At 39.1% G+C, this 26,019-nt stretch overlaps 1 protein-coding gene across 1 annotated transcript; it reads left to right on the forward strand.

The window, feature by feature from the left end:
* Positions 1 to 25,676, forward strand: LOC149303346 (nephrocystin-1-like). Its single transcript, XM_089481538.1, has 20 exons — positions 1 to 69; positions 3,629 to 3,702; positions 4,522 to 4,582; positions 5,510 to 5,637; positions 5,886 to 6,093; positions 6,739 to 6,840; positions 7,077 to 7,165; positions 8,268 to 8,319; positions 8,605 to 8,689; positions 9,087 to 9,181; positions 9,973 to 10,101; positions 10,646 to 10,720; positions 11,697 to 11,807; positions 12,778 to 12,860; positions 17,894 to 17,970; positions 18,469 to 18,568; positions 18,763 to 18,875; positions 21,780 to 21,853; positions 22,805 to 22,849; positions 25,398 to 25,676. The coding sequence occupies exons 1-20, from the start codon at positions 1 to 3 to the stop codon at positions 25,674 to 25,676; spliced, it is 2,049 nt and encodes a 682-aa protein (XP_089337664.1).
* Positions 25,677 to 26,019: the final 343 nt, after the last annotated feature.

A 26,019-nucleotide genomic window follows, 5' to 3' on the forward strand; every position in this document is an offset into this window, starting at 1 on the left:
ATGTCTATCAAAAAGGGAAGAGGTCCCTTGCAAAATACCATTAAAGTGACTGATGATCTGGAAAGAAAGGTACATAAATTGATATTACTGTGATATATTGGTACATTTTGGATAAAAAGAACAAGTATATGATGTTGCTGATTATTCTTTTTTCTGTGTTCACTGGTCACGTGCGAAATCCCAACAATCTTAGTATTCAGTCTCACTGCCTTACCCTGATTGCGAGTCAGGGAGAGAATTAGAGGTTTTTTCCCTTTTCAAGGTTTAGAGTGGGGTGGGGGGTATTTAAATAAATATTAATAATTAAGATTAATAAAAGAAAACTACCCCACACCATACCTACATTAAGTGTAATTGCATCTGTTCACGTAAATCTCTTTGTTACTAAGTTCATATTTATATAAATATGGTACCTAAAGAGAGCCCTTTCTGTTCTGGAACTAATATTATAACATTGTTACGGGTGTATTAAATAACAAAGAGGCATTTAAAAATAAAATTATTAATAAATAAATAAAAGCAAAGATTAAGCTTGAAAACTTTAGAAAGGTGCATCTATATAGGGCTCCTCCATGCAGGCACTGTTTTCCCTTGCCTAGATGAATGACCATTTTATTCAGAACATAAGTCTGATTCAGGGGCTTAACTAAAAACCACAGGGTGCTGGTGTGAAAATTCCCCTCTGGCTCCCCAACTTCACAACTTGTCTGTGACTTCTTTGCCCCTTGCCCCCTTCCAACATACACTTTGGCACACACATATAAACCCACACAAATTACACACACTTACTCGTACTCACTAACATGCACATCCACATTCATTCTAACACACACACTCCATTTCACCCACTTACACATCCGTGCTCACACACACACCTACACATCCATGTCTCTGTTTCACCTTTGGGGTCACGTGACCCCGATACTCTCCTGTATCCCCTTACAAGGAGACAGGAACAAGGAACGTCATAAGTCGCTGCTTTGTATATCATTGAAGAATCTTTTTAAATACCTACATTTTGTCCAAATGACTAAAAGTTATTTTGGGAACATGTTACGTATTATTGACATAACTATACAAAACCATGTCGTGTTTAACAAGCGATGACTTGCCTTTAGTAAGCAAGCAGTGCTTCAAAACATCATTACACAAGAAGTCTAATTTTATTAAGAGCACTGGATGCCGGATTTCGATGTCCATAGACTGCAGATATTAGTCGCCAGGGTGTAGTGTTGTAAAGAAAGTTACAGCCTAGTGATTCATTTCCAGTTATATGATACTGGGAGTGTAGGGTGTATTAAGATAACATTAATAAAACCACCACAACTCCTTGATAATTACACATCAGGTTAAGGTAAAATATTTTTGGAAATAAAGCTTCTCCAACAGTTGGAGAATAAGCCTTCGGTTTATCAGCCACACATTTACAGTGATTTTAGGAATATTACATTTAAATATGGTTAGCTGTTCTGGCAAAACCTATGAAGGATGCAAAAATTTACATAGTCAAATAATTATTTCTGGAGAATGTATGGATATAGGCAGTGGTGGGATTCAGCCGGTTCGGGTGAACCGTTTATTAATTACCCTATTATAGGCCGCACTACCCCCCCCCCCCACTTAAAGTGGTTGTGCAGCCTATAATTGGATTTAGGATCCAGATCCCCCGCGGCGCTGCAGGGGATTTGGATCCCCCTTTCCGGCAGCAGCGGACGTCTGTGCGATGCAGACAACCCCGCTGCTGCCGGCGGCTCCACCCACCCTCCTCACTGAACGGGGCTATCACCGCCCACGAAGGTCACTAAGTCGTGCTGGCCAGCTGACTCAATTCTATTTCGGATCAACAGGGACGGCTTCTTAAAATGCCACCCCTGTCGATTCGAAATAGAAGCAGCGGGGTTGTCTGCACATCGGGGGTCTTCGGTCAGGTAAGTTGAAGTAACTGGGGGCATACTTGGCAGTGGGAGGCTGGGACAAAGATGGCTATGGGAGACTGGGGGCAAAGGCAAACTCTGTCCCCAATTTCCTATAGGCATCTTTGTCACTAAATACCTTCCCATAGTCCCATGTTTAGTGACAAAGATGCCTATGGGAAAGTGGGGGCAAAGGCAAATTCTGTCCCCAGTTTCCCATAGGCATCTTTGTCACTAAACATGCTACTATGGGAAGCTAGTTAGTGACAAAGATGCCTATGGGAAACTGGGGACAGAGTTATGCACTGGTGCTTTTTAGATGATTGCTTGAGATTTTTTTTATGTGACAAATGCAATTGATAAAACATCAAAGGAGGCATCATAGATTTGTAAAAAAAATACTTTTTGAAAAAAGGTGAAAACGACATATACCAGGGGCGTCCAACATGCGGCCCGCGCCAAAGAGCTTCAAAAATTAACACAACGTCTCTGTGTGCAAGAGAGTTACGTCTCTCTGTGAGTCTCTCTGTGGGAGATAGAGAGAGAGACTCCCTGAGTCTCTCTGTGGGAGATAGAGAGAGAGACTGCCTGAGTCTCTCTGTGGGAGATAGAGAGACTGCTTGAGTCTCTCTGTGGGAGATAGAGAGAGAGACTGCCTGAGTCTCTCTGTGGGAGATAGAGAGAGAGACTGCCTGAGTCTCTCTGTGGGAGATAGAGAGAGAGACTGCCTGAGTCTCTCTGTGGGAGATAGAGAGACTGCCTGAGTCTCTCTGTGGGAGATAGAGAGAGAGACTGCCTGAGTCTGTGTGTGTGAGACTGCCTGAGTCTCTGTGTGTGTGTGTGTGAGAGAGAGAGACTGCCTGAGTCTGTGTGTGTGTGTGTGTGTGTGTGTGTGTGTGTGTGTGTGTGTGAGAGAGAGACTGCCTGAGTGTGTGTGAGAAACTGCCTTAGTCTGTGTGTGTGTGAGAGACTGAGTGTGTGTGAGGTTTTTATTTTTTAGTACGAAATCTCGGAAGTGGTTACAAAAAAAAATTTAATCCCACCTTTGGATATAGGGAAAAGTCTTAAACCCAGCATGCCATCATTATTACATAATGGATTAGTGAATTAGTTACAAACCTACCAAACAGAGCCAGTTACGATAGAGTAGAACCCTTGATCTGAAATACCCACACTTTATTTTATGTGCATGGTCCTGGTCTACGTAATAGGGCACTCGTTGTTTTCCTACACTAGCTGCGCATGCTAGTACGCAATTCCTTTATGTGTTCGTTCTAAGTAAAAAAGAAAAGGAATATTAATAGGGTTATTATTAAACACCAAACTGATAAGGTGCTTTTGTAAAGTCATTGTAACTGTTTTTAGAATCTGTTGCATGTTTCTTATCAAGTCATGCTTTTGTTATTAACTACTAAGCTGCTGAGCTTTCTTACAGGTTATCTTTTTTTTTATTTTTTTTTTTATTTTATTTAGGTTGTTATGTCACATTTGATATTTACTGTAAAGATTTACTGTAAGTCACCCAGCAGCATCCGGGGGCCTCTTCCTACTTCCTAATCAATAGAAAAAATAGTAATATCTCATAATTACACATCGTGTTAGTTTGAAAAATGAAAGAGCGAGTTATTTTTGGTTATGTATTATTTGAAAACTATTTTAATCATTTAACAGATGAAATGACACCAAATTCATATAACACAATGCTTTGTTTTCAGTTTAATGCCCTGTTGCAAGAAACATTGCGTAAGGATGTTTTGGAGCCCTCTATAAAGAATGACTTTTACCAGAGGTAAGGCACATGTAGGTTGTGATGATAGTTACTATATCTAGCAGCACAGGGGCGTAACTAGAAACCAGGGGGCCCCTGTGTGAAAATTGCCCTGAGACCCCCCTGACTTCACCAAGCAACATGTGCCACAGTGTCAGCTTTGACCCCAAAAATCTTGTGAGTGCCTTATTTGTCCACAAACACCTTGTCTGTGCAATCTTTGCCACCAACCAGCTTGTCAGTGCCCCAAACAGCCTATCTGTTCCTTCTTTGTCCCCAAACAGCCTGTCTGTGCCATCTTTGTCCCAAAAATCTGGTCAGTGCCCCGAAACAGCTTGCCTGCATCATCTTTGTAGTGTTGGTCCACGGAAAATCAGATTGCCTTGGCGTCAACAAGTATTTCATTTTCCATTTTTAGGACACTATTGGAAAAAAGTCAAATTTGCCTTCTTTCTTTTGTCTTCTTCCGGATCAATGGATATGTGTACTTAAAACATAAAGGCTTTGTCTTTTTCAACCTACTTAATTATGTAACTATGTAAGACTGTAGGCAAGCAGTATTAAAGTAAATGCTAATTTGTCCTCTCCTTCATTGTCATAGTCATGATGGTCCTCTGCAAATAAAATGTAATAATACTAATTACACAGGGGTATTTATTGATTTATATGCCCAGAGGTTCATCTGAGCTCATATTTGATTTAAGTTTAATTACTTTTGGTATGATTGATGAGTAGTAGATATTAATGGTTGATAAAGCGTTGCTACTGATACTCTAAGCATTTGTAGTGTCGGGAACCGTTCTCTCACTTTTTCTTTTTAAACTGTCTTGTTTGATGTAGGTGTATACAGTTAAAGAGCTTGATTGATAACAACAGAGAAGCTCTTCAAAAGTTAAAAAAGGTAAGTGACTCCAGGCCAAAAAGGATGACTGTAGAATAAAGAGCTTCAAAAATTAAAACAACATCAAATGGATTAGAAATACAGTTGTAGACGTTGCTAATGCTTTAAAAGACTATTGTATGAGCAGGGCCCTCCTCACCTGTCGTCTCTGTAAGTCAATTTGTTATGTTATATACTACTTGTTATGTCCTGTCCACCCATTGTACAGCGCTACAGAATTTGATGGCTATATAAAACAGCTCGAAACAGCTGATTTTTAATGGAATATCTTGTGTTGGGTGTACATAGACACTTTATTAGCAACCATTACTGCTGTGTTCCTCAACATTTTGAATGGGAGTGTGTGTGTGTGTGTATATATATATATATATATATATATATGTGTGTGTGTATGTATAACCAACAACAAACGTTGTGGTGGGTAAAGGTGATGGAAAATTAAGGGGATAGTAGTTTTGTATGTTGTGAAATCCTTGGTATATACTTTATTACTGGAGAAGGTCTGGGATAAGTATAATATGACAAGTATTTCAAATTAAAAAAGTTAGTGTACTATATATATATATATACATAAAAAATTCTGTACTCGGAATACACTGCAATTTAACCTGAATGATATTCTTAAAATATATTAAACATGACCAAATGCTGGCGAAATATGCTAAGAATGTATAGACTCGTTATTGCTCCCATATTGTGAGTTAGGTGTAATTTGGTACTTTGTGTATGGACCAGGATCATCTTCATTGTGCTGTATGAGTGTGGTGATGGTGGTGTTGGAGTCACTGTTCAAGACAGGCTAAAACTGGCTAAGCTGCTGTTAATATCTTCTATGAATGATATCTTCAAAAGGATAGTGGTTTGATGTGCAGTACCTTTAGTATGTTCTATATGGATCATTGTACCGCTCTGTGTGATACCTTTCAGGATGATGAACCTGCACCTGTTGGGAACTATGAACGGCGGAAAGAAGAGGAAGGCCAACGCTTGTTAAAGCTCTCACGCAGCCTGCAGGAGATGGCACAAGCCCTGGTACATGGAGACGATCATCCTGGGTAAATGGCTGAATGGTCTCTGTGACAGTAAATATGTCACATAATTATTATTTAGTACAAAAAGAGTAAAAACATAATGTTCTCTATATTACATTTCTATTGAATTTTTAGGATGCTATACAATCCCTGGCTCCTAACTTGTCTAACAGGCATTCAACCATGAAGCATGGATACATTTAAGTCTGTTTCTATGTTTGTAGTCGACTCTTTATTTTTAACAAACTCATTGTTGTTTTTCTTGTAACCAGAAAACAGACTGACACTAGTCAACAATCAGAAGGAGCCAGCGGAGGTGAAACGGAAGAAGATGAAGAAGAAGAGGAGAATGACGATGATGAAGAGGAGAGTGAAGAAGAAGAAGATGATGAGGAAGAAGATGAATTTAATTTGACCATAAGAGAATATATTACTCTGGGAGATTTCCAAGCTCAGCAGAAAGATGATCTATCATTCCTAGTAAACTGAATTAATCAAAGTTTTTAGTAATACATTTGGTATATTATTGGGTTAATAAGCATTACTATTTTCTGTGACATGTCCGTTTGTAAAGGAAGGTGTTACATAGAAGAGAATATTATCTTTGAGGTGTGGTAATATTTACTAAAACATATTAGATAACAAAGCAGCGAAAAAGCCTCTCATTGCCCTTCTGTTAAAGTGGTCAAAGACTCTTTGGATTAAAAAGTTGATTCAATCTGATCTATGTTGGTCCGATAAAAGGAATCAACTTTGACTAAAGACTCGATTTTCTCTTGGGATGATGTTGCTGTATCCATTTTTCATTTTACCACTGGAGGGGGCAATATTCTTTTATGCTACAGATGCAACAGCTTCAAAAAAGTAAACCCAAGCCTCATTTCATTTAGAGAAAAATGTAAACGGTCATTCCAGCATAAACTAAAATATACTGATGCCTACTGAATGTTTCACTGAAAATTGAACTAAGTCCTGTGGGCTATGATGGAGCGATATAAATCAATAAAAATACCCAGGCTCGTCTGTTTAGATTTATATGAAATATTTTGGCTGGGTCCCAGTCATTTGCACTTGGGCTGTGAACGTGTTCAGTAATGGTTTCTTATGTTCTTTCCTTTTGTGCAGAAAGGTGAAATGCTGCATATTGTGGATAAAAAACCTGATGGCTGGTGGGTAGCTGAAAACTCTAAGGGAAATAAAGGACTTGTACCAAAGACATACTTGCAGGTGAGATCATTCATCTAGTCATGGAAAGAACCATATATACCGGTATTATTACCTTAGCAAAAAATGGACAGCTATCAGACCTTATACATTTTAAGCAGTAACAGAATAAAATAGAGGTGATAGAGATTAGAAAATTCAGCATTTTAAGGAAATTATAATTTGGGTTTGTTATGTAATTCAACACTCTTAATTGAAATAATTCTTAATAATAATTCTATAAATATTATTACTTGTAGGTATACAAGAAAGGTGAGCAAAGTCCTGATCCCAGTGAGGAGGAAAGTGAAGAAGAGGCAGAGGACACGGCCGATGCCGCTATGAAAAAGTGAGTATTGTTCGACCCCCCAGTTCACCAAAATCCAATCCTATGGAGATAAAAAATACTTCATAATGTTAATTGTGTAGTTAAGAGCCATTCAGAAATATACTTTGTAGCTGCTTACCAATTTTGGGATGCTTCTAATAAGCATCTGTAACCATAACCTGACAGACCTTACAGCAAACATTGAACCTCTGACATGTGTTTTCAAATCCTTAGACCTAGGGTTAATAATTTTTTTTTAAACAACACAAAGAAACCCCATTCTGGTACAGAAGGTAAAGCGGGTTCTGCCGCTGCATAAGAGATCATGCTGTCGTTTGACTGCCTGGACTCCCCTCTGTCAGCAGAAGTCAACATCGCGGTCAGCATTGCCAGTAAGCCATTACATACGAAATGTCCGATGGATGGATTGTTAAATTTGGTGGCTAGCCTTTCCCACCCCTAGCCCTGCATCATAAATGCTCCACAGGCCTGCCTGCTTCCTGATGGAGCCGCGAGGAGGACAGCTGCACAGAGACCTCGCCCTGGCTAGCCATCAGGCTGCCGGTAGCCGGTCCCAGCAGCGGGACAGCCTCACGGCTTCCTGCAGAGTATATCAGACCCTCGAGACTGTTTAACCCCTTCATTCCCCTTAGGACGTTCCTGTACATCCTTAAAACCTGTGGCAAGAAGCCCATTAGGATGCACAGATACATCCTGATTTTGTTGCAACGGCAGGGGTATCAATTCACAGCATTGCCTTGCCTTTCAGCAGAAGCTTGTATCGCCACAAGCGCCGGTACATAGACATTCATGGAATGCCTGATCACATCACACTACTGGCACACAACGGAAGTTCACTTGAGGACAGGAGAGCCTCAGCAGGGTCTCATTGCACCCCCTACTTGCTGATTGCAATTATTGCAATCGGCAATGCAGATGAGGAGTAGGAGAGTGAGACATTTTTTTCTCCTCTTCCACAAAATGGAAATAATAATAATAAATTAAGGGAAAAATAAAATATTACTTAACTAATAAAAAAAAATATTGAAGCCCAGGGATGTCACCATGGCATTTAGTAAACCATAGCAGCTGACATGTGCTCCTCGTTCTCTTGTTTCATTAGGTCTGTTGAAGATTCAGTATCTCAAATGAGCTCTTCAAAGAGGACGCAAGAGGTAAACAAATCCACATTGTAGCCTCAGGTTTAAGTGTAGAACGGCTTGACTGGTATGATAAGATGAGAAACACTTTTCTGCAAAGCCAGTAATTACCACTGGACTATTCACTAAGAGCAACTAGCCTAGCAATGTGGTGGAATTTTACAGGGGAATTAACTTGATCTTTGGAGTGAATACACGGCAGAGTTAAATGCTAGGTCTATGTAGATCATGTCATGTTTATCTGTGTATTTAGTTTACAATATTATAAGTGATAATATGTTTATGAAATTACTCTTCTAGATGAGTTCAACAGATGCATTAGTTGCAATGGGCACAATACCTGCTGGGTTTCGTTCATCAACCTTGACACAACTGCTAGAGCAAGGTAGGACTGACCTGGAATTTTGTATCATACCACTGGTTTCCATTGCTCTAACATTCTTCTTCATCTGTATAACCTGTGATATCAGGAGAAGGTAGGACGTTTAGCAATGTACTTTGTGTAAATAGGGTATAGAACAGTTAAGAATGGAGGATGAAGAGACTCAATTTACTACCCTTTTATCAGTCTGAGAACAAACAAGTTAATTAAAATGCTTTGATTCATATTAGTAAAGCATGCGTTAATTATGAGTAACTGAACCTAAACACTTATTGGAACTACTAAAATAGGACAAGACTGTGTAGCTTGTTGCTTTATATGTCAGAATAGTATTAAATGTCTTTATTAATTAAATCATTTTGCCCTTTGTCAAAATATCAAGTGTACCTATTTTCTATAGGCAAACAATATAGATCAAGTACATACCTCCAGCCAGAACTTACCCCTTCACAGCTAGCTTTTAAGGATCTGTTATGGGACCAGGAGAGTGATGCCGTAAGACCTTTTTTTTTTAAATTATGAACTTTATATTCATATAAAATTTCAATGATGCTTCTACTTTCACTTATTTGGGGACAACAGAACAGTGGGCCAGGGACTTAGAATTTTATATAATTTTCAATATCAATTTTCTTTTCCGGAATGCGTATGGGAGCAAACTTCTTTGTATTCCTTTTGTGCACTCTGTATTATCTTCCTTCTGGACACAGCAACGAAACAGTTCAACACAAGTCGGTACACTTAAAAGTAGAGCAATCAACACAATTACTTAATTGGACTTTAGAGTTAATCATGTTCTTATTAACATCTGTTCAAAGGTACGTGCTTTAAAGGACATCACATTGTACAACTGTCACCTAAAAGGCATTGGTCAGTAGAATAAAAACTGCCATGTTAACATATGACATATGTACAATGTTTCCTCATAAAGACCCAAGTGCAATTGATTATAACACTGACGAGACTGAAGTTACTTTTGGGGGAGGGGGGGATATTATATATATATATATATATATATAGAGAGAGAGAGAGAACGAGAGACACGCATAAGGAAACAAAAATATTTCATGGCTGGAATATTAACACTGATACTATGATCTAAATACCTGTATATCCTTGTGTTGTGTTTGTATACATTTGTAGAGTTCCCTGCCTAGGTGGCAATGTTTCATTTGTCATACCAGTTACTTGTCATTATTCTTGTTTCTGTTAAGTTTTTAAACTATAAATTATGTTTTTTTTGCCAAAATAGAAAATAATTTAGTTTCTGGGTAATTATATTTTAGATTCAAGCTCTGCCCACCCGCGTCTCCTTGATTTTGACATTATGGAGCTGTAAAATGATACCCCTGCCTGCGGCTAGCATCCAGATACTTAGCCGACATGTGAGACTCTGCCTGTTTGATGGCACCAAGGTATGCGTGTTTATTCTTCCTGTATTGTATATAAAAAATGCTCATTGTCTTTCTGTTGTGATGGACATGGTTGCTTCTTTTATTTTGAGAATAATAATAGTAATAAATACTATAATAAGAAGAGTTCAGTTTGTTAGCACAGATTTAAAGGTGTCCACCCCTAACATCACATGTTCCTGAATGCCCAATACGTTCCCCGGATACCTGGGGTTTGCTACGTATTACAAGCTTGGATGCCAACACCAGTAAAATGAATGAAAGTGTGGAATGAAAGGCTTCTCTAAGAAACAGCATCTCCATTAAACATCAGATTGATCAGTTTTGAGTTAGAAATATATAATATTAGAGTTAATAATAGTTTACTGGTTGTCTTTGCATTCTGTGATTTAAATGCATACCATATTAAGTTGCCTGGTCTACTTGCTCTAAGAAAAAAAATCAGTTTGTGAAGTTGTTAGTAATGTCCAGCACAAACAATAGTATGGAGGGTTGACTGTATTCATTCACTGATAATCAATTTAGCCTGTCAAACATTTCTTTTAAGGTCCTAAGCAACATTCACACAGTCAGAGCGACATGGCTGCCCAAAAATTCCAAAACATGGACCTTTTCTCCAAGGGTAAGTGAAGCCACTGATTTTTTTAGAGCAGTGGTGCTGAGACCTCCCATCGGTGTGGCGTGTCAGGGCTTTTAGATATAGAAAAAGTGGACAAGATGTTCTCTGAACTTGTTCTGGTTACAGGGGAAACACTGTAGCCTCAGTGCATAGCATGACTTTCATCTTATTGTTCGGTAGAAGAAGGATATGTTTTTGCCCAGTGGGTAAACGCCAAGTGGCTGGTGGATAGTAACATTGCTTGTTGGTTTCCAAAGCCGAATGTTTGATTTCCTTTTCTGAACGGCAAAAAAAAAAGTTTTCCATACATTTAATGCTACTTTAGGTTTTCAGCAACTGTCTTGAAAATGTTGAAAAATTTCCCATCAAGCTGTCTGTCCTACACACTTACAGATGACTCTGTGACTTCCAAGGCTTTTCAGACCATGTAACAGTCGCTACTGGCGTTAGTAGTCTTGCCAAACAGAATTTGGGTCTGTTGCTTTTTCATGTCAGTATGTCCTGTGCTGTAAGAAATACAATATATCTCCTGTCCATCCCGCAGCACTTCTCTCCTTTATGATAATCACTCTTCGTGTCCAGTTTTCCCTCGTGACCATAGTTCTATTCCTCTGTCATCTCTTCTCTTTCTGTGTCTCCCCCTCAATTTAATGGCAATTATTTCTTAGCAGGTATTGAGTACCCGCAGACAAGGTGGTTTCTAGTGTTGCAAACTTGCAATAAAAAAGAAAACGGACCATAATACAAATCGTAATGTAATGTCACTGATATGGAATAGGAAAGTGAGATCCGTGCAAAGCCATGAAAGAAATCATGAATGTCAAACAATACAGTATGGTTTTGTGTATGGTTTTTGCTTATCACATATTAGTGTTGGTCTCTTTAAAAGAAGAAGCAAGTGTTAGAAAGAGTGTATGTAGTTAGTAAATGTAAATGCTTACTGTCACTATTGTAATCTTGTATGTATTTCTGTCTTTAGGTCACTGGAATTCTTCCCAGTTTACTGGATGGTGATTGTTTTGTCAGGTCTGGCAGTCAGTCTCCAGATCTTGGAATCCTGTTTGAACTGGGGGTCACCTATATCCGCAACGTAAGTAAAGTCACACAGTCATGCAAAGTTTTTCCCTAGAGTAACTGATGAGATGTCAGGAGAAAAGCCTTAACATGTATTTTTTTGACCGAATTATTCTGAGATAAAGATAATCAATTTAGTAGTGTATTACTCCAGATTTAATCTAAAAATAGCTGGTGGGGAAGGAAAAAAGGCTATGACCCAGAGTCATTGATGGAGTGTTCACTAAGATGAAGTACGCTACAACTTCCATGTATCCACAATGCCTGGCTTATTCAGCCAAGGGTGCTTCTACAATGATCAAGTCAAGTGTTCTTAGCTAAAACTTTTATCAAATAAATTGAAAAAGATTTCCTATACTTTGTCTTTTCCCAACCAGTGGAGAAAGTAGTTAGATTGGAACTGAGCATGTAGAGATATTTTGTTTCAAATTGATACTTAATATTGTGTCATTGTATGCAGCTACTTGCTGTGTTAAAATGCTATGCAGCAATGATAATAATCAGATCTGGGATGCGTGGGGCGTTTGTGCCGTCCAGCTCTATGTCTTACTGGCTAATTCATTTTGGAAATATTTACTGGCAAGTCAAAAAGTAAAAGAACATTGTGTTACAGCATCACAAACAGACTGCAAGCAATGAGCCCACAATATATCATTGCTGTAGGTTAGAAACCCTGCGGAAATGTTATAACAGGTTGGGATCCAGAGTATAAGTAGTGAAAGAGACACAGAAAATTGGAAGGGATGTGGTCCCTTTAAATATTTGTGGTGTCTCTCTTGCAGTCTCTCTAGTACTTTCTGTCCCTTTAAATGTTTACCTACATTAGTGGGTAGTATTTGTCTAAACAATGTATTTCTCAGAAAACCAAGTTCAGACGTGATACTTGGTAGCTGACCCAACAGTGGCAGAGGTCTGTTGCATAAAGTTCATTTACTAAACTAAATCCTTTGTTCAGCTTACGATTCTTTTCTTTTGCTCTTTTACAGTCAACGGGTGAGAGAGGGGAGCTGAGCTGTGGTTGGACATTTTTAAAACTTTTTAATGTCAATGGCGTCCCAATACTTCCAAAGTAAGGATATAGTAGTCTGTGACTATTAATGAAAACATTAAGTAATATTGTTTTTAACATTACCTTAACAGATTAGTATTGGCAAGTTTCACAATATTATTTTATTCAACATGCTTATCATATATATATATATACCGGTATATATCCACTACTATACCCAACCAAGGGTCTGTCACAATATATATAAGGAGCGTAATGGTAAACAGGACCATCCTTTTGTCTTTGAGAACCAACTAACTTTACCATGAGAACCAGATCTTGCTTACAAGCCGCGTAGTACTCTCCTTATAGCACAAGATAAGTAAATCGACCCGGACTCTTAGGACAGCTGTATTTGTGTATATAATGAGTGTGGGTGCACTAAATGACTTAGTGGGCGATCAGAGTTGAAGAAAGTCATAGCAAAAGCACAAAAACTGCTCTGCTCATTTAGTGCAAACCTGGAAAAGAAAAGAAAAACAACCCGGTCCTGAAGTGGTTAATGTTAAGTGCTTCTCTGTTGTCAGTTGTTTATATGGAATATATTTTATGGGACTCATGGAGTCTTTGCCAAATTACGCTGTCAATAATTATTTTATGAGAATTTTATTGGTGGAAAACAGATTCCAGTTCAAGGTAATTTTTACATATATTCGATTTATTATAGTGCACCTTTTCAAAAAATCTAGAAAAGCGATTTGCCTACTTCCTTTTTTCCAGGGAGAGGAAATTATTATGCTAGAAAGTGTTTGTTGGATTAACATTCTTTACATATTTAGCCATAATAACTATGTCTGGCCAGAGCATATATTAGTCTCCTTTAAAGAGGAGGTGTCACATTTATATTAACTTTGATCCCAAATCTGGCACCTATATAGAATATATTATTCATGGTTTCTCTTCATCTTCACTTAAGTATTAAAATACCAACAAAAGCAGGTAGAGTCCAGCAAGCTTGTTTCCACTTCCTACTTGTTATCGCCGAAAGATTGCGAGCAGTCAAGATAAGGTACATGCAGGGCCGGCCCAAGACATTGTGCTGCCTGGGGCGAAGTGTGAAATGCTGCCCCCCCCCCCCGCTTCGGGGAAAAAAATTCTGCAAAAACTGTCCTACATCCATTATGTCATATCATGATAGTTAAAACTAAAATTAGGAAGTGATAATTTACATGCAACTGCAAACTCCATATTTTTACATAGCTTTATTTATATAAATAGTTTAAATAGATTTATTAAAAAATACCCCTCGTCTTATAATCTATGTTGCCTCAAATGAGGTCTGACTATTAGACTAAGATCCAGATCCCCGCAGAGCATTTCTGAAGGCAGAGTGGCATATAGGGGGTTAAAAGGCATACTCCTCCACATGGGGCGCAAATACATAATGAGAAAAACAAAGATATAGTAAGTATAGTAAGGAGCAATATGTGGTGTATAGTCCCCTCTATAATGAAATCAGCAATTGTGTTTCACAAACTCCAAAGAACCAATTTAAGTTTCTTTTTTCATAAAATATTCAGATTGAAATAGAGTAAATAACACAATACCTTCACTTTCCCTCACACTGATGTCTGGAGTTTTGTCCTTTGACGTGACTAGAAATTCAGGAAGGCGTTTTGTCTCTGGATAAATAAAAATTACAAAGTTCTATTTATCCCTACAGTAAGTAAAGTGCCAGGAAACAGATAAACAAATACACACCAGGACAGGCTTTGACACCTGTCAAGAGCATAAAAAATGCTTTCCACATTGCTGCTTATTGTGTGTATCTGACTGTGCCCCCTGCCAGGCCCCTTTGTGCCCCTCCTTTTGTACTGGTTAATTATAATGCCCCCTATACCCATGTGTATCACCCCCCCCTTTGTGTATAGATCGTCCTAACCACCCTGTTGTGTCCTCACTCCCCAGCCACCCTCTAGGGGCATGAATATTTCCTTTAAAATTATGTCCTTCCCACCCTTTAAAATTAGGCCTTTCTTTAGATAACCAGATAGGACAGATAACCACAAGCGCTATTAGCTGTAGTTACCTCAAAAACAGAAGGCACAGCCAGTGTATGTTAACATTAAACCTGCTCCAAGGCCAAGAAGGTTTATTACAAAAAATCCTATACATATTTGGAGGAAAAAACAGTGATTTCAGAGGTTCATGATAACCTCCATAAACAGCCATTTTAACAGGCTTAACACTTGAGCTGACAGCTCACCTCTCATGTGCTGAGGTATTGAGGTCATACATTTGTGCTGTTTTGAGCAGTTGCTGTTTGCTTTGTACCACCAATTTTGGTTCCCATTTCATATTAAATAGAATATCGCCAATATGGAAGAAGGGGAGTGAACACCACCTGCACACATTTCAGACATGGTGGCACCATGTCTGAAATGTGTGCAGGTGGTGTTCACTCCCCTTCTTCCATATTGGCGATATTCTATTTAATATGAAATGGGAACCAAAATTGGTGGTACAAAGCAAACAGCAACTGCTCCAAAGAACCAATTTCAGTTTCCTTTTTCATAAAATATTCAGATTGAAATAGAGTAGGCCCGCAAATACGTTTCAATGATATTCAATTGTTAATGTCGCCTGACTCCCCTCTCCACAGCAACCCTCTAGGGGCATGAATGTCTGTCCGCGACTCCATCGGTCCGCTTATCACCTCAATTTTTTATTTTTTTTTAAATACTTACTTTTTCTTCTTCCACCAACGTGCTCTTCAGCCTCTTCTCGCTCGAGATCTTCTCCTTGTCACGCGGTGACGGGAACCTGCTCTGCGTGAGCCCGCCCCTTTGAGCGTCAATGCGCATCAAGGGGGTGGAACGAAGAGCCGAACCGATCGGCACGCTGCACGCAGGCAAGTAATTAAACGGCGGCGGTTTTACATTTATGTTAAAACCGGCGCCGGTAGCCGCATCAGCTGACAAAACAGCGGCACTTGGGACGGCAAAGTGCCGCCCCTTGAGAAGTGCCGCCTGGGGCAATTGCCCCAGTCTGCCCCATTATAGGGCCGGCCCTGGGTACATGTAACAAGCTGATCTGAAGACCGGCACCTAATTCAGTAGCCCGACATGGCCACATATCCAGAGATGTGTTTAGTATTGACTGGCTGTGCAGGTCGAGCCTCCTTCATGTGAATTTCCTGTTGGATTTACATGAAATGTTTTCTTCTTTACTTTGAAATGCAGAGCTGTTATGTTACCATAATACTATGCAGTTTGGTTTTATACATAAGTATTCAGTTTTTTATGAGAATGTGCATGTGTCATTCAATACCACAGCCTTCTGAAACCACACCTTATTAAATTAAATATGTATATAGAATATTTGAGGTTTCAGTCCTATTGGGCGGTGTACAGAAACTCTAGATCTTTTATTAATGGATAACCATATTCTAGATAGTTATTGTCACCAGTGCTTCACAGATTTTAAGCTTAATAATATTTTTTTAGCACTCAATAAGAAAATTTCTACGGTTTTCTAGTTCCCGGGAATTTTTACTAAAGCTTTCTAGCTTTGCTGAATTAAATGTACCATAGCGTGGTGTTTTATGAGAACAATAAAAAGAGAGACTCATTACTGTTATGCATTACAAAAGAAACAGAAAATTGTCAAATTAGCAGTAACTGGTCGTAAAAAGGTGACTTCATGTTCCACCTTATACTTCCAATCATTGTGAAATACTTAAGCTCAGACTAATTGCAAAAAAGTAGAGATAGATTTAATGTTTAAAATTAATTTATTAACTACTAATATAATTCTGAATTTGAGAAGCTGTATCCCATATAATATCTTGGCCTGTATTTCTACGTACATTTCTTCCTCACAGTGTGCTTTTCACTGAAGAATATAACTTTACAGTCAACGTCTACCCCAGCTGGAAATCGTGGCAGGTTCCTGAACTTTAATAGCTAGCATTATTCATGTAGTTTGAACTATCGGAAGCTGTTGGTTCATGTTACTGTATTTGATCAGTTATTAGATGATCGACAAACTGTGGCTCTTAATGAAAGAAAAACAAAAGGCCTGAATATAAGAAGACCCTATTGGGGGGGGATCAAAACCACAGTTTTTTTTTTTTTGCTTTCCTTACGCTCACACTGTGACTCACTCTCTCTCATTCTCTCTATTAGTCTCTTTCTCACACTCTCATTCACTCACCTACACTCTCTTGTACTCTCTGTTGATATCTCCCTACCTTCTCCGCCAACTGCTTCTCCCCGGTATCAGCTCTGTTATCCAGGTACTTTCCTATCTGAGGGAGAGGCTGTCCCCTTGGTGTTCGCTGTGGCTCCGTCCTTTTGCGGGAAGTATCTCCAAGAGGCCAGAATATTGCAGATGGATATAAGCGTTTCTTCACCTCTTTCTTCGCGAATCTGTCTGCAATATTCTGGCCAATCAGAGTACTTCTGCAAAAGGGCAGATCCACGGGGGGCAGGGTATGGCCAGAGACTCGGCTCTTTTGCAGAAGTGCTCCAGGAGGCCTGGTTCATGGAGAAGCGGACAAAGAGAGAAGAACAGGGCTTGAGAGGGCATGAAAGAGTGAGTGTTTGAGAGAGTGTGAGTGAGTGACAAGCCCATCGTTACAAAAGAGCATGTCTACCTCAGGACTTATTTTCCAGTTAAGAGTGCTGCAAAGGATGCAAAAAGAGAAAGATACTCGGTTGAAAGGGGACATAAATAATTAGTTGGAAATTATTCCACGGTTCGCCTAAAATATTTTGGACCACTTTGGAACATCTTTATTAGAATTTCATTATTAAGTTAGGAATGGGATGCTGAAGTGTTCCAAGTATGATAGACCATGCCAGTCAAGAGATTTAGACACGTGTTGTAGACATGCTTAGCAAAATCCTTGTACAACTCTATGAATGAAAAAGAAATGCTTCTAGATGTGGGTGGTATTAAGTGTTGGATAAACTGACAGGAGACAACAAGATTGTCCTTTTTGGTCTGGGACTGATTAGAGGAACCATTTGTTCTACATCATGCATGTTATGAGTTGTGTTTGTGTTATCTCTATACGTTTCAACAGTAACACACTTTTTGTTTAATTGTAGGACATATGAGCTCACTCTAAATGGCGGTACTCCTTATGAAAGAGGAGTAGAAGTGGATCCATCAATTGCAAGGCGAGGTACTGATGAGCTGATTTTTTTATGTTTTACTTGGGTATGTAAAAGCTTTTGTTGATAAAATGTCCCTGCTACTGAACCTACAAAATAAATCTGTGATTACATAAATAGGCTGAAAAGCTTTGTTGCCATGTATGAGAGAATCAAGTCTCCATCTGCTCAAGGTTTCAAAGTTAGTGGATTTTTATTGGGATCAGCTGTAAAGAGGTTACATTCCAGTTTCCTAACAGGAACAAAGTGGTTTGAATACCTTACGGTTGTAAAATCCATCTGTCCTCAGTTGAAACTCACTGGCTCAAATGTTCAAAATAACTTTTAATCTATAATAAATGTTTGCTTTGATCATTTTATTTAAAGAAACAACGTGGATATTCTTGACACATGAGGGATAACTTTTAATTTTAGTGGCAGAATACAGCGTAGTTTAGTTACAATTTGTGTTAAAACCCATACTGTAGTATTTTAAGAAGAAACTCACCAAGACCTTTCTTATTTTTAAGCAAACAGTGGAGTATTTCACCAGATGATGATGCAAAGAAGACAACCACGACTTCTAGTAAAACTTCGGTCTCTAAATGTGAGATGGAGGGAAATGTTGAAGTGAGTACCAAAAATAACTGATCATCGTCTTACCTGGCAATTTAATTGGATCTGGGAAGCTTACCTGATAGTAGGTAGCGTCTTTTTCTCCAGACACTTCCCCTCCGTTGTAAAGGATTATAGGTTTATTTGGACTCGTGGCTTCGTTTCAGTTATTTACAAACTCAGTACTTTGTGGTTTTTCTGCTTCACAGCTCGCTGCCAGAGACAATACTTGGCAGCACTTGCTATATTCCTTTGCTGGTGTTCTATCGGCAAATCCTCGCCGATGTCCTTTTGAAAGAACGAGTAAGCATGCAGAACGCAGGTATGGATTTACACTCGTACGGTTCATTGATATGCTTTGAAGAGCTTAACGGTGGCTTTTCACACAGTGTTCCGTCGGATGTCATCTGTAAACTTGAAATTACAAACTGAAATAATGCTTTCTCTTTCTATTTCTTTAATATCATACATACAATAAAAATACACTCCCATTTGATATGATTCTTGTAAGAACTGCACATCATTGTGCCACTAAGAGAACAGAAGGCTTTGTTTTGATTTAGAGGCTTTCATCAGATTTATAGTTTATCGCATACATGTAGGCGTATGAGGTCATATTAATGTATGCTGCCCTAACAGACAACTATCAGGTCCATGAATGCCAAATTCCTTTGGTTGAAGTCATTGTACACAACGTCGAGAACAAACCCATTTCACCTAACTTAAGTCTCAGAGGTTTTGTACCTATTTCCAGGGATAAGTGCACACATCGGAACATTGCAAATGAGTTCCAGATACATCAGCACAATCTATAATTAGCAATACGATCGAACCCAAGGCATATAATTACACTAATTAGCCCGGTTAAACCGGTTATACACCAGGGTTGGTATCTTCTCATTGATACAGGCAGCTTTTGGATTAACATCTGACTTTATGTATTAATTTGTGTTACACCTTATAAACAGTCGTTTTGTCATTTCCCCTCGAAACAAAGTTTAACATTAGTTATGTCATTGGCTCTCAGTGACGGGCACCGTTCTGTTTAAAGTGCACATCAACCTTTATTGTTCAATGGTGTGAAATATACCGTATTTGCTCGATTAGAAGATGACCCTGATTATAAGACAACCCCCCAAAATCTGAATATTAACTTAGGAAAAAAAGAAAGCCTGAATATAAGACGACCCTAAAGGAAAAAAGTTTTACCAGTAAATGTTAATTCATGTAAACTATTTTTTTTAATAAAAGCTATGATTGAGAAAAATATTTTTTTTGTTTTTATTTCCTTGTATTTTCCAACCTGTCCCCCAGTTACGCACATCTGCCCCCAGGCTTGCCACACCAATATGGCACTGTGCCCCATGGTATGCCTTTTGACCCCCTATGTGCCACTCTGCCTCCAGAAATGCCTTATACCCCTATATGCCACACTGGCATTTAGGGGGTTAAAAGGCATATTATGGGGCAGAGTGGCATATAGGGAGGTATGAGGCATTTCAGGAGGCAGAGTGCTCTATTAAATGCCCCCTTAACGCCACTCTGTCTCCTGAAATGCCTTATACCTCCCACTGCCCCATAATATACCTTTTAACCCCCTAAGTGCCAGAGTGGCATATAGGGGTATAAGGCATTCCAGAAATGCCCCATGCCCCCATTGCACACGCACACACACACACTTACCGGTGCTTCCAATTTCCTGCTGTATTGCCGGGGCAGCGGGTTGACGTCTCCTTCCGCTGCAGCCGGAAGGAGGTGGAGTTGGCAGGGGTATTTTGCAGAGCATTTGCTCTAAAAAAAAAAACCTTGTCTTATAATCGAGCAAATACGGTCATTCAAACAGTGCTACCTCATTACTATGTAGGCAAATATGTATATAGCATGGGCACTGTCCTAAGTTAGGTGCCCCTTGTGGCTTATCTCTGCGGCTGCCATCCCCTCTGCTGTATGCTGGGATGTGATCTTAGAGCTGGCACTCCATCTCAGAAGGATGCTCCGTTCTGGGTAAATTATATTTATTATGGGGGCATGTACAAGGGAGACTTCTGATCTCCTCGAATGGCCCATTGAGCATCAGTGCACCAGGGAGATTTATTCCTGAACAGTTTTGCGGAAGAGGGGCTACCCCCGAGAATCTTGCCCTTGGCCTAGGTCAGTATACTCTACTGTGTACTCTGGTACATATTACAAGCAGTATATTAGACTGTGGACCACCAGTGGTCTCCAGGAGCTTTGGGGTGATCTTTACAATAACACCAACAGTGGAAACAATGTTTTGCTTGTGTGTAAAGTAGATATTGGGAACAGTTTTTAACCAGAATAAGTATTAGTTTTAAATGTAGGAAATCATAGGGTCTCTGCGATATCTATGGACAGTTGCTTATTAATTAGTTGCAGTCCTTTTGGGACTTCAGCTTTAATAGTGCTGTTTTACCCAAAAAATTTAACGTTACTTACGTCACTCTCATGGATAAAGAAGTTGTTCTGTCCTCATTCCTGCTCCGACAGAGGCCAAGGGATGCCATAGACTTGCTGGTTTAACCCCTAGTGTTTACAATCTACTGTATCTATCCTATCTGAAGAGCCCACATTAGCTATTGATCTGATGCTGTGATATCGGTCCTGCCGCTCGTCATTAACTAGTTGAGCAGTGGAATGGTTTTCATTCCAGTCCACTTGCATTTCATCTCTTACTTGTGTTTTCTTTCTCTGGTCTTCATCTCTCTATTGACTTCTAGTTTACAAACTTACAAACCCGTTAGTATACTTTGGGCTAAACATTTTGTCCTTAAGGGACTCTTATTGCCATGTATAAGGTTGTTATGTCACTAAGGTAATACAGTGTTTATGGTTATTTTCAGATTAACCTTTAAACCGCATTTTTTTTTTTTTTTTAATTGTGTACTTTTTCTTATCTGTATCAACATTACGTCTTGGTGTTGGTTTATAACTGTAGTAGTATGACTTCCACACCCAGTACTTTTGTAGTAGTGATCTTTGCTCTGACATTTGTGATTAAAATCCACGCATGCTTGTTTTGTACATAACAGTGTGTGAATTCCGGCAGAAAGAAGGTTTCATAGTTGTGGATTAAAAAACACATACTTTTCACTTGTATCATGGGTACTGAGAAATAATCCCTAGAATGTTTTTCTGATATGCCATTGGGTGATTCACTAAGTAAACATGTCATACATATCTTTGTTCCATTTTCTTTTCGTTCTAGATCTGATCAGCAACCCGTTTCTAGCTACATTTCCAGGAGCAATGGAGCAGCCTGATATCATGGATGCTCTTAGGGTATGTTAGCAAAATGCTACAGTAAAATCCTGGGTATAATACGCAGGTATAACTTAACGCTCAACTGAATCTTAGTCAAGGCAGGCGATAGTACGTTATACCGGAGCAGGGCTTGAGATGTCAGTACAAAGGTATACGCCAGAAACTAAAGCCAAGGCAAGGCAAGGAGGGAGTCTGGTGCATGCTTTAGGATTCAATGACGGGTTGCGACAGCATAAGACAAACCGGTTCCATGGCAAGGCAGCGAAACCGACGCAGGACTCAGGACATGGCAAGTTGCAGAGAATAAAGATAGTTCTTATATGGGCAAGTGCTACAGGATAAGTGAGGGTATGTGTAGGTATAACGGGAATTAATACTGGTTGTGTGTTCCAATGTAAAATATAGGCCAAGCGTTGCCCTAACATTTTAGCTGAGTAGGGGTGCAAGTGCGCCACTCAGAAATATACCCTGGCAGCGGTCAGGAGAAGAGGATTACCTGCATGTAGGACCAAAGTAATAAAATTCCTGCTGTACACCACTGCATTGCTGGGGCATCAAGACCATGCCCCTGGGGTAGGCAACTGCCTCTGTTACATCCGGAGTGATGGGATACCTGTGGCATGCTTGACACTGTCTATGGCAGATGGAATGCAATTTCTGGTAAACTGATGATGGTGGGGTTAACTCTGCACAATGAGAGATAAATTGAGCTTATTTCATCCAAGATTTAACTAAAAGAAGTTGAAAATAGTTAAAATAAAACTATATGAATTAAAGTAGATTTTTTTAGTGTCTTGGTTTGCTTAGCCAATCAGACAGGAGCTTGAATTACATTTATGGTTAACAGAAAAGCTTGCTATACACTATGAATTCACTGATTAATTTCATGTCTGCACATTATATCCACAGGATACGTATAAATGTTGTGAGAGATTTATTGCGTGTTTGATTATTTTTCTAACATTATAGAGCGGATGGGCTGAAAAGCAGAATTCTATGAAGAGATCGGAAAAGGTATATTAGCTGCTACTTGCTTCTAAGAGACTCAAATGTCTGATTTTATTTGAATGATTTAAAGCGTACCTCTTGAGAATGGTGTATTTAGTACACTTGTTACATTTACATATATATTTTCATATGGAGATACCATTTATTTTGAGTAATAGTAGAAGTTAAGTCATTTTCAAAAGTAATGTTTTTTAAAAATATACCGTATTTGCTCGATTATAAGACGAGGTTTTTTTCAGAAAAATACCCCTCGTCTTATATTCGGGGTCGTCTTATAATCAGACCTCAAATAGGTCAGACTATGAGGCGACTAAGATCCAGATCCCCCGCAGCTGCAGGGGACCTGGATCCTCCTGTCTCCCCACTTCTGAGTCCCCGGTGTGTAGCTGGGGCAGCGTGTAGATGTCACCAGTGCGGGGATCTCTGACAGTCAGGGAAGGTCTGCGCGATGGACGCAGACAACCCCCGCTGCTAGCCACACTTCCATCCGGCTGCAGCGTCAGTGCGTGGGATCTACACGCTGCCCCGGCTACATGAAAGGGGAGTCAAAAGCACCGGTAAGTTTGGGGGGGGGGGCGGGGGAGTGTTAAATGGGGGCATAAGGCATTTCTGGAGGCAGAGTGCTCTGTGAAATGCCTTTTAACCCCCTTAATGCCACTCTGCCTCCAGAAATGCCTTTTTAACCCTCTATACGCCACTCTGCCTCCTGAATGCCTTAAACCTCCCTATATGCCACTCTTCCCCATAATATGCCTTTTAACCCTCTAAATGCCAGAGTGGCATATAGGGGTATAAGGCATTTCTGGAGGCAGAGTGGCACATAGGGGGTCAAAAGGCATATCATGGGGCACAGTGGCATATAGGGTTAAAAGGCATATCATGGGGCACAGTGGCATTTAGAGGGTTAAAAGGCATATCATGGGGCACAGTGGCATATAGGGGGTATAAGGCATTTCTGGGGCAGATGTGCATAACTGGGGGGCAGGTTGGAAAATAGAAGGAAATAAAACCAAAATATTTTTCTCAATCATAGCTTTTATTAAAAAAAATAGTTTTAGATGAATTAACATTTACTGGTAAAACTTTTTTCCTATAGGGTTGTCTTATATTCAGGCTTTTTCTTTTTTCCTAAATTAATATTCAGATTGGGGGGGTCGTCTTATAATCAGGGTTGTCTTATAATCGAGCAAATACGGTATATTTAGGAAGCGATAATAGTACATGGGGAGAAAACTACCTTGCCTTTTTGTGTTGCTGTATATCATATTTAGGCATAATAAGACTCGACTGCCAACTGCCCATCCATTTCATCACTAAATTTTATTTGTTGCCATTCTTAATGGTGAGATAACCAGTGATTTGCACTTTTAAATTAGCCGTTAACAGAGTATAATTTGGCAGGAACGCACCTTGCAATTTGTGGTTCTTAGCACTTGATTTCACTGGCTGAATAAGCTGGTGAACCTTACTGCGGACAACCAAATCTACCCAAAAGGGGATGTTTTTGCAAAGCTGGTAAAATCTACAATGCTTTTCAACGTTAACCTACCCATGTCAATGTCTACCAATCCGAATAGTGATTTCCCAATAAGTTAGTGTAAACCCAGCCACATATCTTTTACCTTCTAGTCAAAATGTAAACATGAGGAGAAGCAAAACACTTTTTGTGCTTGTCCACTCTGAATATTAATGTTAAATCCTTGCTGTAGCCTCATAGCCTATAATGCGACTTAACACATCTTTCCGTATATAGCTCCTCTTTGTTGCTATGTATATACTTGACATAGAATTGCCCCTCCCAAGATCTGGTATTTACACTCTGTTTACTTTGTTCTTTTTCCTTTTAGTTTTTACCTAACTTTCAGTATCCTTACTTATATCTCCACTAACTTAACTGTAAGAAACCTACAAATGTAATGGTGCATTAATAAGAGTTATAGCGTGTCAAGGAAAATGCAGGGCTAGATAAAAAAAAAAGGGAATATGATAATGTGGGTGTTAAATTATTAAGCTGACTCCTGCTTAACCTACTTCCCAAAGTAAACCAGTGCAGATAACCTATATGATATACTATATATATAAAACTAGGCACAGGCCATTTTGTCTGTTCAGACAGGCAACTGAGAGTCACCTTGAAAATATAATACATATTTCCCAGTGTTTATCATGGAATGATATTTTAATTAACACAACATAATATATTTTCATTACATATTTTATAATTTAATAATCATCTGGGTACAAAACTAATCATGCTGGATGATTTGCAGGAGTCACTGTGCATTGTTTTGAGGAGTATGCGAAGAAGGGATTGTAAGGATAGGGTTGAGGGAAACGTTATTATATATACATACACAAAACAAAACAAAGCAAGGATTAAGTGCATGCCCAGCGAATACAATTGAAACAACACCCATCTAGGGCATAAATATTGGGTATTCCGTCACACTATATGACCATATATTGCTTAGCCTGCCACTACGTCAAAGTTCCCCAATGCTGAATTCAAACCAGCCCATCAAGGCGGCTTTCTAATCTTGTATTTCTTATTTAGAGAGACAAAGAGTTTCTGAAAAGTGCCTTTATTCATGTGTACCATGACACCGTATACCCTCTTCTGCAATCAACTTTTCTGTTGCCATCAAAGTGGGCTGATGATGAAACAGAAGCTTCCCGTTGGAAGGTGATTGCGGACTTTCTGAAGCAAAACCGTGAGAAAGAAGGATCTCTCCACTACCTCTTGTCTCCAGACAACATTCACAAGCCCTTTGATATATCCCAAATAACGTATGACTTCCTCAGTGTCCCAAAACAGACTGCAGTGTCTTTGTGAAAGCGGCAAAACACAATACAATATAGATATTTTCAGTAATTCCCTCGTGCAGTGTTATTTGCCTTGTTTTGCACCAATCAATATATTTGTGTTAATAGGCAGATTTTGCCTATGTGAATGTTTATACTTTTTTTTTTTTTATCCTGAGCTACTTTGTTTTCACGTTGTAATAAAATAAATAATAATAATGAATATATATATATATATACCGTATATATGTGTGTGTGTGTTCCCTTTAGGAACACAATAGGAAAAAAATAAAATATCTTTAGTCACAATATAATAAACAATGAAATACTGTTGGACTCATGACTTGACTTTTTAAACATGCCAATTTCCAGGC

Source organism: Sceloporus occidentalis, unplaced genomic scaffold (genome assembly GCF_023333645.1).
Source record: "Sceloporus occidentalis isolate IW3139 unplaced genomic scaffold, rSceOcc1.0.p SCAF_15, whole genome shotgun sequence".
NCBI lineage: Eukaryota > Metazoa > Chordata > Lepidosauria > Squamata > Phrynosomatidae > Sceloporus > Sceloporus occidentalis.

What these genes read in the sequence shown, in the direction of transcription:
- LOC149303346 (XM_089481538.1), top strand. Translation starts at nt 1, where the DNA reads ATGTCTATCAAAAAGGGAAGAGGTCCCTTGCAAAATACCATTAAAGTG. An exon ending in CTTCAAAGAGGACGCAAGAG is followed by an intron (nt 8,320 to 8,604) that starts GTAAACAAATCC and finishes TTACTCTTCTAG; the next exon opens with ATGAGTTCAACAGATGCATT. An exon ending in TCCATCAATTGCAAGGCGAG is followed by an intron (nt 17,971 to 18,468) that starts GTACTGATGAGC and finishes CTTATTTTTAAG; the next exon opens with CAAACAGTGGAGTATTTCAC.